Source organism: Callorhinus ursinus, unplaced genomic scaffold (genome assembly GCF_003265705.2).
Source record: "Callorhinus ursinus isolate GAN/ISIS: 27379988/994484 unplaced genomic scaffold, GSC_fseal_2.0 scaffold4, whole genome shotgun sequence".
Taxonomy (NCBI): domain Eukaryota; kingdom Metazoa; phylum Chordata; class Mammalia; order Carnivora; family Otariidae; genus Callorhinus; species Callorhinus ursinus.
Window position 1 is genome coordinate 33,961,523 of NW_027397066.1, and position 13,768 is coordinate 33,975,290.

Here is a 13,768-nt window from a genome sequence, read left to right on the forward strand (position 1 = left end):
TTAGGGCTTAAAGATTATTTTAGTAATTTTTTTTTTTTAAGATTTTTAAATTTTTATTTATTTGACAGATAGGGAACACAAGCAGGGGGAGAGGGAGAAGCAGGCTTCCCGTGGAGCAGGGAGCCCGATGCAGGGGCTCGATCCCAGGACCCTGGGATCATGACCTGAGCCGAAGGCAGACCCTTAACGACTGAGCCACCCAGGCTCCCCTATTTTAGTAATTCTGTCTACCGTATTTTCTAGCAAATGGTCTTAAACAGGATCCTCCAGAGCAGCCCTGACTGATCTGTATCGTGTGCTGACTTTAGTCCAGGGTTAGAATTAGCCTGCAAGCCATTGCTTTACTTCCTTTTGGGATTAAGGTGACCATTGTCCTCTTGTCAGATTACATCACAGCTAACCACTCAAGGGACCCAACCTGAGCTTTTCTTAATCCCTGTCGCACTGCTGGATTAGGGTCTGTTTTACAGCTGGTGTACTAGGGATTCCAGTTAGGCCATCGACTTCAGTTTTTTCTTTTCTCTCGGGCCACTGTTAGAGGACAAGAGGAGCAGATTCAAAACCTGCCTCGATAAGAACTTTAAGATCTAGGATCACTGTCCTACTGTAAAGGATTCCAGAGACCTCTTAATTCTGGACAAGGGCTGATAGACTACCTGGGGCCCCTTCCCCCTAAAAACAAGTCTCTAGAATTGAATCAATTTACTGTTATAAAGGGAGTTGCTTAATTGTGATAAGAAAAAATGCTGTTAAGGTGTAAGTACTTCATTTGTAGTAATAACTAATCTTTTTTGAGTGCTTGCTGTGTGCAGATGAAGGGCTGGAAAACTTTCTGTAAAGAGGTAGAAAATATTTCAGGCTTTGTGTGGCATTTGGCTCTGTTGCAAGGACAGGCATACCTCAGGGATGTTGTGGGTTCAGTTCCAGACCATTGCAATAAAGGGAATATTGCAATGAAGTGAGTTAAATGAAATTTTTAGTTCCTGGTGCATATAAAAGTTCTGCTTATACTCTGTTGTAGTCTGTTAAGTGTACAATAACATTCTGTCTAAAAGAACAGTGTACATATTTTAAATACTTCATTTCTAAAAAAAATGCCTACCATCATCTGAGCTTTCTGAGTTGTAAAGTTTCTGTTGGTGGAGGTCTTGCCTCGATGTTGATGGCTGCCGACTGATCGGGTGGTGGTTGCTGAAGGTTGGGGTGGCTGTGGCAATTTCTTAAAATAAGCCATCAGTGAAGTTTGCTGCATCCATGGACTCTCCCTTTCACGAATGTTTTCCCTGTAGTATATGATGCTTTTGATAAAGAATTTTACCCGCAGTAGAACTTTTTTTTTTTTTTTTAAGATTTTTATTTATTTATTTGACAGAGAGACAGTGAGAGAGGGAACACAAGCAGGGGGAGTGGGAGAGGGAGAAGCAGGCTTCCCGCCGAGCAGGGAGCCCGATGCGGGGCTGGATCCCAGGACCCTGGGATCATGACCTGAGCCGAAGGCAGATGCTTAACCAGCTGAGCCACCCAGGCGCCCCACAGTAGAACTTCTTAAAATTGGAGTCAATCCTCTCAAACCCTGCCGCTGCTTTATCAGCTTAGTTTATGTCATATTCTAGCCCCAAAAGTCTTTGTTGTCATTTTAGCAATCTTCACAGCATCTTCACCAGGAGTAGACCCCATCTTAAACCACTTTGTTTGCTCATCACGAGAAACAGCACCTCATCCATTCAAGTTTTCTCGTGAGATGGCAGCAATTCAGCCCCACCTTCACATTCTACTTCTCATTCTAGTTCTCTTGCTCTTTCCACCACACTTGCAGGTGCTTGTTTCACTCAGTCTTGAACCTCTCAAGAGTCCCATGAGGGTTGGAATTCACGTCTTCCAAACTTCTGTTCAGGTTGATATTTGATCTCTTCCCATGAATCAGGAATGTTCTTAATGACCTCTAGAATGGTGAATCCTTCCCAGCAGATTTTCAGTTTACCCAGCTCCATCAGAGGAATCACTCACTATGGCAGCTATAGCCTTACGAAATGTATTTCTTAAAAAGACTTGCAAGTTGAAATGACGCCTTGATTCATGGGGCTGCAGAGTAGATGTTATTTAGTAGGCATGAAAACAGCATTCATCTTGTCCATCTCCATCAGAACTGTGTGACTAGGTGCACTGTCAATGAGCAATCGTATTTTGAAAGAAATCTTTTTTTCTGAGCAATAGTTCTCAAGAGTGGGCTTAAAATATTCAGTAAACCATGTTGTAAACAGAGGTACTGTCATCCAGGTTTTGTTTTTCCATTTATAGAGCACAAGCAGAGTAGATGTGTACTTCTTAAGGGCCCTAGGATTTTCAAAATGGTAAGTGGGCATTGGCTTCAACTTAAAATCACTAGCTGCATTAGCCCATAATAAGAGAGCCTGTTCTTTGAAGTTTTGAACTTGAACCCAACCATTGACTTCTCTCTAGCTATGAAAGTCCTACATGGTATCATCTTCCAATAGAATCCTAGATCATCCACATGGGAAGTCTGTTGTTCAGTGTAGCCACTTTCATTAATGATCTTAGCTAATCTTCTGGATAATGTGCTGCAGATTCTCCATCACTTGCTGCTTCACCTTGCACTTTGATGTTGTGGAGACAGCTTCTTTCCTTAAACTTGGACCAACCTCTGCTAGCTTCAGACTTTTCTGCAGCTTCCTCACCTCTCAGCCTTTACAGAATTGGAGAGTTAGAGGGCCTTTCTCTGGATGAGGCTTTGGCTTAGGGGAATGTTGTGGCTGGTTTGATTTTCTATCCAGACCACTCAAAACTTTCTCCATACCAGGAATAAGGCTGTTCTGCTTTCTTACCATCCATGTGGTCACAGGGGTAGCACTTTTAATTTCCTTCCAGAACTTCCTTTGCATTCACAACTTGCTGTTTGGCACAAGAGTCCTAGCTTTTAGCCTATCTCAACTTTCAACATGTCTTCCTCACTAAGCTTAATCATCTCTAGCTTTGGATTTAAAGTGAGAGATGTGTGACTCTTCATTTGAACACATTAGAGGCCATTGTAGGGTTATTGGCCTAATTTCAATATTGTTTCAGAACAGGGAGGCCTGAGGGGCAAGAGACATGGGGGAAAAGCTGGTCACCGGAGCAGTGAGAACACACACAACGTTTATTGATTATAAGGTCGCTCTCTTGTATGGATGTGGATTGTAGCACCCTAAAACAATTATGATAGTGACATCAAATATCACTAATCTCAGATCACCATAACAAATGCAATAAAAAAAGTTTGAAATGCTGCAAGAATCACCAAAATGTGACACAAGAAACATAAATGCTATTGAAAAAAGATGCTGGTAGACGCGCTTGATGTAGGGTTGCTACAAACTTTGCATTTCTAAAGATGCAGTCTCTGAGAAGTGCAGCAAGGCGCAGTGCGATACAGTGGGGTATGCTTGTGTTCCATTCTGAGACCGTGTCTAAGTGAATACGTGGCCGTATTCTACTGAAACTTCATTCATAAAGATAGGCAGCAGGCTATCGTTTGCTGACCCCTGTGCTAGATGCTGTTCTAAGTGACTTCTAGCTTTTAGAGGATGCTTTTAATGAGGCCCTGAGGTAGGTATTAATCCACATTTTACAGGTGAGGAAACTGAGGTACAAGGGGTTAAGTGATGCTCAGGGTCAATGACTTAAATGGCAAAACCATGGTTCAAATCTGGGCAATCCTAGCCGCTGTTCAGTACTACCTTCCTGGGTGATAGACCTGGCTTTGGAATGTCCTAAACCTCATGACCTCAAGGTGCTGGTGGACCAAATTATGCCACAGAAGAAGGGAGGGTCACTTTCTCTAGCCTGCTGTCACACACACCTGAGATCAGTTAGAGCTAATTCTCGGATATACGAGGGTCATATGGGACTAGTAGTAATGTGGAATGAGAAATAGATGTAGAAAAGCAGGATTGAGGGGGATTTGCAAAGGTAGAATTTACTTAGGGGAGAGAGTAAGACGCAGAACTTCTGGTGATGACCCATTTGGGGAAAGACTGGTCCTTCTAATAAAGCTCTGTACTTTCCTATTGAACACTGCTAATACCATAAAAATGTATCCCACATAGGATACCAAAACCTGTTACTTGAGTAGAATTTATGAGGTGTGGGGAAGGTAAGACCCTGTTTAAAAAAAAACAATAAAAACTAATTAGAATCTCACTTAAATGTAATATAAACCAGCATCTTAATTAGTGAAAATTCTTATCCTAAGGCTGGTTGTATGTGGTTGAAGCTGTATTAGGTTGTCTGAACTATATAGTGAATTGTGGCTAAACTGGTAAGAAATGACATAAACTTAACCCATGAATTCTGAGGTCACTGCTCATGGTCTGTAGGAGATGAATGACTATTCTCTTTATAGATACACCTTTAATAGTAGTTATCCCTGTGGGTCCTACAGGAAAGGTCTGGAATAGCAGTATAATAATTCTGATCGAGAATGAAATATGTAGATGTCAATCTAAAATCCCCTCTGGTTTGGTTCTAAAGAGGAGCAAAACTGGATGTGGCGGATGCCTTTTAAGGGCCAACTCATGGAGTCGATGGTTTTTAGACCTTGGGAGCTGATGCGTCATGACTGTTCTGTCCTCTTAAAGGTCTTATATTTCATATGGTTTGTGGAGCTCTCTTTCCACTAGACTTTTCACAGATGAAGCAGTGATTGATATTTACTGTGCCAAGGCGTTTAAACCCTAGAATTTGGGATCAATTTTCTATTACCAATCTTTGTAATCTGGGTCTTAGGACTAGTAACACATGTCATTCCACCATCAATAAGTCATTAACACCTGGAACACCAGGTATTTAAGGCTGTTCGATAAAATGTTTACTTGAAAGGAATTTGTGTTTACTTGGAATTTCTTGAGTTAGGGGAACTTTTCTCTTAGGCCCCCTTATGGGAGAGAGGATCTATTTTTTACCTTGTTGCTATTTGAGGAAAAGTGCACTCCTAATGTAGGAGTAGTAGTCACAAGGTGGAGGAAGCCCAGAGCACTTGGTGAAAGTCATAAAGAAATCAAAGTTTCTAAAGTCAAGTCTGTGCATGATTTCTTGTCTTGCCCAACACCTATTTTTTTTTTAAATTATTTATTTATTTATTTTTGGTCTGAAGCCAGCCCTGGTTTACAAGTTTAATGGGAGGTTTGAAGTTGATCAGGGTGACCTCTGCGCCTTACCGTTAATTTTCCTGTTGGAACTTCCTTTTGAGCCGCTGCTGTTTGGATTTGAATGGCCTTTCTCCTTTCAGGATGCCGCCAAGGTCTGCAGAGAATTCACCGAGCGTGAGCAAGGGGAGGTCCGCTTTTCTGCTGTGGCCCTCTGCAAGGCAGCCTAATGCCCTGAGGGGGATGTAGCCTTTTCCCACCCCTTTCCCTTATACGTGAAACCCACCCTCACCAGTGCAGTCCAAAATGCTTCAGTACTTGTGGAACACGACTGTTCTCCTTTGGTTCTGCAGATACGCTCTTCCCCTTGGCCACACCCAAGCACTAGCAGAGCTCAGCTGTCGATCGAGCAGTTTGGTATAAGCTTCAGATGGCGAAGCATTCCCCTCCCCACCATGTATGTATTGTACCTCAATAGCTAATGCTTTAAATGGCTACTACTTTGGTTTGCGTCTGTAAGTTAAGGCCTTGGATGTGGTTTAATTGTCCTTAAAAGAAATAAAACTTTTCTGCTGATTAAGAGATGAGCCTCAGCTGGTTTCCACTTTCTCTTCTATCTTTCCCTCCAGTGCTCTATGGTTATGTCTTCCATAGAAGCAACTCCTAGGGCACAGGTAGGCAAATTACCATAAAAATAGTATTGGTTCAGTGTCTCCAGACTTTTTTCTATTCACTGATTCATTGATTGATTCATTCATTCATCCTAAAGATTTTCAGTAATCTCCACACCCAACTTGGGCCTCGAACTCACAACCCCGAGATCAAGAGTCACATGCTCTACCGACTGAGCCAGCCTGGTGCCCCTTTCTATACATTCATATTACTGTGTATACCTGTAGACTTAAAAAATTTTTAAATAGACTTCACTTTAGATGAACTTTTAGATTTACAGAAGATTGAGAAACTCTTACAGAGTTCCCGTATATTCCTCCATTTTGCCTAGTAACAGCTTACATTAGTAACAGCTTACATTAATATAAAATATTTGTTATAATGAACCAATCTTGATATTACTGTTAACTCCCGTCCACAGCTTAAGATTCCCTCAAGTTTTGACCTAATGCCCTTTTTCTGTTCCAGGAGCCCATCCAGGACACCATTTTACATTTAGTTGTCATGTTTCATTAGGCTCCCTTGGCTGTGATCAGTTCTCAGGTTTTGTTTTTGAGGACTTGACAGTTTTGAGGGGTACTGGACAAGTATTTTACGTGATGCCCGTCTACTGGGCTGTGTCCCGTGTTTTTCTCATAATTAGACTAAGGTTAATGAATCCACCTTCCAAGTGAAGGATATTTTGGTTCCTAGGAGGAAAGTGATCACTACTATTGACATTCTTTTAATGTAAAAAAACAGTGGTTCAGGTTATTCTAATTGCTTAGAGTTGAAGCCAGAGAGATGTATTTTCAATTCTTTTTTTTTTTTTTAAGATTTTATTTATTTGAGAGAGAGAGAGAATGAGAGATAGAAAGCACAAGAGGGAAGAGGGTCAGAGGGAGAAGCAGACTCCCCGCTGAGCAGGGAGCCCGATGTGGGACTCGATCCCGGGACTCCAGGATCATGACCTGAGCCGAAGGCAGTCGCTTAACCAACTGAGCCACCCAGGGGCCCTGTATTTTCAATTCTAACTTGGTGTGTGACTTCTACACAACACTTTGAAGAAGGACTTAGGGGAAAGGAAACAAAGCTAGGCTCCTTCCCATTTCTAGGAGCGTAAAAATAGATACACTACTTATGGCCTCAGAAATTCAAATTCTACCACTCATTGTAGCTCTAAGCCTTTATACTTCATGTATGAGAAACATATTTATTAAAATGCTCCCAAAATAACATGCCTTAGCATGCCACACCATGAAAAGTTATGCAATAGCTAACGCACCCCTGGAGGTACAGAGATAATTCAGTTTTACGCCAGCACGGGGGTTTGGTTACATGCCCAAGGCCTCACAGCTATTCACAAGGAAACCGGGCTTAGACTGGACTCACTACCTAAAGGTAGCTAGACGTATGAACAGGCTTCAGGATTTACCAAACTTGTCTTTGACCTCCACTTTTGCCTCTCAATTTTGGGCAAAGGAATTACCCTCTTCCACATCTTCATCATTTCATGTTAACCTAGATGCAAGAGTGAAGGTGTCAGGAAAGGGCCTCTAGAAGGTTCCATCTAGTACCAACTACTTCCCCACTGCTCTCCCTGAGGCCTCAGCCGTGTACAACTCCAAGAGGTACCACTCACTGACTTTGTCTTCCATCTGAAGGCGGTATGCATCTGTTTCCCAACAAGCCCTCTTAATTGACGTCTTCGATTTGACAAAAGATCTACATCCAGTTGGCTTATTCCTTAAAAATGTTATCAGCCTTTGGCCTTGAAGGTGACTCTTGTGCTTTCAACAGGCAAAACCACCTGATGTTAAGCATCTCCCCCACTTTTTTTAAAGTAGGCTCCGTGCCAAGCATGGAACCCAAAGCAGGGCTTGAACTCATGACCCAGAAATCAAGACGTGAGCTGAGATCAAGAGTCAGATGCTTCACCAACTGAGCCACCCAGAGGCCCCTAAGCATCTCTCTTTTAAACACCCAAAATGTCCAATTGAGGAATCTTGAGGTTACACATTAAGTATAATACTTGGTCTTCTGAAAGACCCAAAAACATGGAAAAAGATGTTTGCGTGAAAATGAGTGAGTTTTATAAACATGTATACGTATGTGTTTAGAAAAGACCATAATAGCTTAAATTTTTAACCATGTTCTTAATTAAACTGTCATCATCTGAGATTGGTATTATCCCCATATTGCAAATAGAAAACTAAGGCACAGCAAAGCTTAAGCAGCTGGCTGAAGGTTATTTAGTAGGAAATGATGTTGCCTAGATTCAAACCCAAGCAGACTGGCTCTAGGAGCCCACAACATTGATTATTGCTGGGCATAGATGGACCCAACTTTAAGCAAATGAAGTTTAAGCGTTAGGGTCCCACACTTCCATGACCCTGTTCAACACCCTGGCTGTGTGTCCTTGTGAAATCTGCAATTTCTCAAAGACATGGGTCTGCCCCTCTCTCTAGGTATTGAGATTGTGAGTGATTTTAACTTTATTTTCTCATTTTCCAAACTTTCCAAAATTACCATATTATTCATAATAAAAAAGTGTGCGTTTTTTTCCCTCAAGACTTAGAACTCTGTGGTGAGCTCCTGCTGGTTAATTCCAGCTTACTCTCAAGTTTCTTTAATTTATAATTGAAGTCAGTGGAACTCATTAACTTTGTCTTTTGTCTTCTGCTGGCTCTATCATAAGGCTATTTTATTTTATTTATTTTTAAGTAAGCTCTATGGCTAATGTGGGGCTTGAACTCATGACCCTGAGATCAAGAGTCCATGTTCTATGGACTGAGCCAGGCAGGCACCCCCATTACAAGGCTACTTTAGAACTTAAAATCATCATCTTTGTTTTCCTAAACCTCAAATTACTTGGAACATGTTCAATTTCCTACACACCCTGTCTTGTTAAATAATGACATACGAATTTGGCAGAGTTACTTTCTTTGTCCCTTGAATGATGTGATCTTAGCTCATTGGTACAATAGCATTAAGTTGTTCACCTGTTAGATATGTTGACTTGGCATTGGCTGAGGAACAAGGTGTGGTTTGGCATAGCCCTACAGTGTGCCACTGTGAATTGCCTATAGTCAGGCTGTCCTGTGCAGTCCTGTAGAATGGGAACGATAGGACATCTCCCACAGGATTTAGAGGATCAAGCTGAGATAAGCCACAAAGAGTTCAGTACATGCAGAACATGCCTTGAGTAACTGTACTAACGTAACATAAACTGTTCATACAGAGTTGAGGAGTGTGTGTGTGTGTGTGTGTGTGTGAATCATCATGAACAAAAAGAAGTAGAGAAGTCTCAGCAGAACAAATAGTACAGATGATGTTTTCTCCTAATACAAAATATCTGGATTTGAGCAATTTAAATCATTTGATGGTTTCCTTTCCCTTCTTATGTTGGCAATCAATATATATATATATTTTTTTGGTCTAAACCGAAGTCTTTTTTTTTTTTTAAGATTTTATTTATTTATTTGACAGCGAAAGAGCACAAGCAGGGGGAGCAGCAGAGGGAGAGGAAGAAGCAAGCCCCCTTCCGAGCAGGGAGCCTGATGCGGGACTCGATTCTAGGACCCTGGGATCATGACCTGAACCAAAGGCAGATGCTTAACCATCTGAGCCACCCAGGCGCCCTAAACCAGAGTCTTTTAACAGCACATTTGCATCTCCTGTCATCTGTGGGGTGCGAAACCCCCTCCTCCCAATCCCAGCTCCATGGGTACACTCTGACGTCATGGTCCGGCTGTCGGTGAAGGGGTGAAGATGGGTGCGGGGCTGGCCCATGGATCTGCAGAGTCTGCACCTGTCCCTTCGGGGCAGGGAGCTCAGCCCGTGGTTGGCCTTGTACTGCTTCAGAGCCTTCCTCAAGCCCTCACACAGGGACAGGTCACTCTGAGTGGTGGAGCGGGCGGGGAACTGCGGGATCTCCTCGGCGCAGGGCCCCATCTGCAGGGGCCGGCCCCATCTGCACCATCAGGCCGGGCTGGCGGGACCCGGCAGGTGCAGCTGCCGAGCGCTGCGCGGCTGCGGGCGGATGAACAGAGAGCGCGGCACCGCAGCTCCCCCCGCCCGCCCCGGGAATGGTGGTGGCGGTGAGACTTGGCCAAGCGCCGTCAGAGAGGTGGCCGCGGTTCTCTGCCATCAGCGTTCTTAAACCATTCAAAATCCAATTTTATACTAACGTGTCTCCTAATTCTTAGGAATCAGATGTTTTCCATAGTGTTAACCATTCTCTAAAAACCAGGCTTAAAAAATTCAGTATGATACATTTGCCACAGTGAATGAACCCATATTGATAAATTCTTAACTAAAGCCCAACCTTGATTCATATTTGTTTCGTTTTCACCTAATGCCCGTTTTCTGTTCCAGAATCCCATCCGGGATACCGCAAGTCATGTGGTTGTCATATCTCCTTAGGCTCCTTTGGCTGTGAATTTTTTTTTTTTTAAACTAAAATCAGTGACATCGAACCAGGAGCTAGCTGCTCTGGCTTTGTCTCCTGACAATTCTGCTGGTCCGTGGTCTCCTGGGGCTACACCTTCCAGACCGCGGAGCTTTGTACATCCATGCCGCTGCCGGCTGGTTGCCTCCAAAACCCGACTTCCTCCTCTGTAAAGTGCATTCAGTCTTTGCTTCCTGGGCTGTTGTGAGAATCCCATGACAATACTTGTGACCTTCTTGGGGATGTGCCTGGAATATAGCAGACGCTATTGTTTTTATTTTTATCACCAGCTAGTTTCTTTCTAGCCTTCTCTCTTTTTTCTCCAAGCTAAATCTCAAGGCAGCACGTGTCCTTTTCTGCTTACTGTCAAGCCACGCCTCATTTTCCGGCATAAGGCCGATTTCCAGAACAACTTTTCCTAAAGGTTATCCTAAACCATGGCTCCTAGACCATCAGTGCCTCGTTCTTTGCAGTGAGGGGGGGTACGTTCCCTTTTACATCAAGACATGAACCATAGCAATGTATTTACCTTCTTGCAGGGTAGGGATTTTGAAGAAGGGAATCATGATTTAAACTTAGTACAGAAGAGGTGTTTTGAAAATGGAGATTCATAGGTGTGTTGGCTTTGGATGACATTAAGGAATCTCTAGTGATTAGAGGAAACAACCTTTAAATGTTCAGTATTTGGATATTTAAGACCCAAGAAGTTCTCTATTTGGTATCCAAGCACATTGAATAATAGAAGACAAAGCTTTAGTCAAAGCTATACTTACTATTTCCAGTAGGTGGCAGCATAGGAAAACTTATGGCAATTTTGTAGCTAAGTAAGTTTGAACAAAATTGAGTCAGGAGGAAAAACCAATCGTTACTGGTGACTGTGGCCCTTCTGGGCAAAAGGAGAAGTGTGATAGTACTTGGGCCTACATTTTGGCCCAGTGTTTTGGACAGGACTAACTGGTCCCGATAAAGGTTGGCCAAAGCCAGCCTTCTGATTTGCTTGTTAGGCTATTCATAGTTTTACCCAGGTTCTATTTATTTTATCATAAATAGAAATAGAAATAAGCAGTAATAAGTTCAAATCACAAGTTCGTTAAACAAATACTTTGTCTGCCAATGCTGAGTTAGATGTTATACGAAGTACAATCGATGTGATATAACCAGATCTTCTTTTTTAAGATTATTTATTTATTTGAGAGGGAGAGAGGAGAGAGGGTGAGCATGAGCGGGGGTGGGTAGGGGCAGAGGAAGAAGCAGACTCCCTGCTGAGTGGGGAGCCCGACATGGGGCTCGATCCCAGGACCCCAAGATCATGACCTGAGCCAAAGTCAGACACTTAACTGAGCCACCGGGGTGTCCCCGTATAACCAGTTCTACCGTTGATTCTACATCTAGTAAAATCTTGCCTCTAAATCCATCTTAACATTAGAAAATAGTGGAGCTAACTGTATATATTAAATTGTTAAATCTTTAAAAAAAACATTTTCCTTAACACTTCAGTTAAACAATGTTAATTTAATTTTCAAGTAGTTTCATATAGACTCATTTGACCCTTCTATTACGATTCCTGGGTCTGGTCCCAACATTGACATTAGCTAGTTAGGTGACATTAGCCAACTCCCTTTTCCTTTTTTGGTTCTAGTTTTTTCATTTTAAAAAAATAATTAGACTCGGGGCACCTGGGTGGCTCAGTCGTTAAGCGTCTGCCTTCGGCTCAGGTCATGATCCCAGGGTCCTGGGATCGAGCCCCACATCGGGCTCCCTGCTCAGCAAGGAGTCTGCTTGTCCCTCTTCCTCTCCCTCTGCCCCTCCCCCCGCTCATGCTCTGTCCCTGTCTCTCAAATAAATAAATAAATCTTTAATTAAGAAAAGAAAAGAGGGGCGCCTGGTGGCTCAGTCATTAAGCGTCTGCCTTTGGCTCAGGTCATGATCCCACGGTTCTGGGATCGAGCCCCATGTTGGGCTCCCTGCTCCGCGGGAAGCCTGCTTCTCCCTCACCCGCTCCCCCTGCTTGTGTTCCCTCTCTTGCTGTGTCTCTCTCTGTCAAATAAATAAATAAAATCTTAAAAAATAATAATAATAATTAGACTCAAAGCTCACGAACGTCCCTTCTATCCCTATGAGTTTATATATCACAAGCTCCCCTACTTATTATCTTGGCCACTCCCAGGTTCAGCAAGTGCTCAACACTGTAGACCTTTGGCTCTCAGTCCTTCTGGCCCCTTGTTATAACCTCTATGTTGCAATGCCCCCTTCACTATCCTGAGGGTTCATAGCTAATATAACCTATCTACACATGTCACTGTAAAAAGTCAACTTAAACAAAGAAAATATGGTAAAAGGTACCACATAGGGAATATAGTCAATGATACTGTAATAATAGTGTATGGTGACCGATGGTCACTACACTTGCAGTGATCACAGCGTAACGCATAGACTTGTCAAATCACTATGTGTACACCTGAAGCTCATGTAACATTGTGTGTCAACTAGACTTTAATAAAGAAAGAAAAAGGAAAGAAAATGCGTGTTCAACAGGCAAGTGCTTAGGAGTTACCACTACACTGGAAGACAGAAAGTAGGGTGAGGCTTGCATTTAACACAACATTGCTGGGACAGGGACAGAAGCGCGGGTGGCGCATTGACAGTTTTGATTCCAGGAGCCGCCTTGTTACTCATCATGTGATTTTTCCAAAATGGCTGACAATCTTGGTAAAGTCCCCAGCAAAATAACTACATTATTTCTCTTGATTCACCCACTAAGTGCATTTCTGGAAACTTCAGTACAAAAACTGAGCAAAATAAAATACGGAAGTTCAGAAAATGATACAGATTTGTCATTGACATGAACGCCTGGAGGGATGCCCAAAACTGGATAAGATGCTGCCCAATTCTTCCTTGTGGGAGGCCGTCTTCTTGCAACCTGGCCCTGGATACTAAATGCCAGCAGAACCTACCCTCCACCATTACAACAACAAAATGATAGCCCGCGGATTTCCCAAAACATCCATTAGGGCTTGTTACCACCACCCCTGAGGATCACTTGGCTAGACTGGAGAGTCTGCCCTAAGTAACTCGCCGTAGGCAGAATTCCAAAATGGCCCTCGAGACTCCCAGCCCCTAGGGTATAAAAACCTTCTCCCGGGTATTCAATCAAACACTAATCTAGATGTGGCTTTAAAGGGATTTTGCAACTGTAATTAAGGTTCCAAATAAATTGGCATTAAGATAGAGAGATTATCCCTGTTTGGCCTGAACTAGTCCTTAAAAAGGATTTGGCGCCTCCTGGCAAAGGAATGTGGTTAGCATTTAGGAGCCCCCAGCTGACAGCGAGGAAATGAACATCTAAGTTCTACAACTATAAGGAGCCGAATGTGGACAACAACCTGAAGGCGCTTGGAAACAGAATCTTCCCCAGAACCCCCAGAAGGAAACACAGCCCACACCTTAACTTCAGTTTTAAGACAACCTCTTGTAAGACAGCCCAGGCAAGCCATGCTGGACTTCTGACCCACAAAACTCTGTGCTA

General features: G+C 42.9%; 1 protein-coding gene across 2 annotated transcripts in view; it reads left to right on the forward strand.

Moving 5' to 3' along the window:
- UCHL1 (ubiquitin C-terminal hydrolase L1) overlaps window positions 1–5,734 on the forward strand; it is a 14,327-nt gene extending 8,593 nt beyond the window's left edge. For both annotated transcript variants that reach the window (XM_073891582.1, XM_025887281.2), the window contains one exon: window positions 5,285–5,734. In XM_073891582.1, the coding sequence (XP_073747683.1) occupies window positions 5,285–5,371 (87 nt within the window). In that variant the 3' untranslated portion in view covers window positions 5,372–5,734. The remainder of the gene's footprint in view (window positions 1–5,284) is intronic.
- The last annotated feature ends 8,034 nt before the right edge of the window (window positions 5,735–13,768 follow it).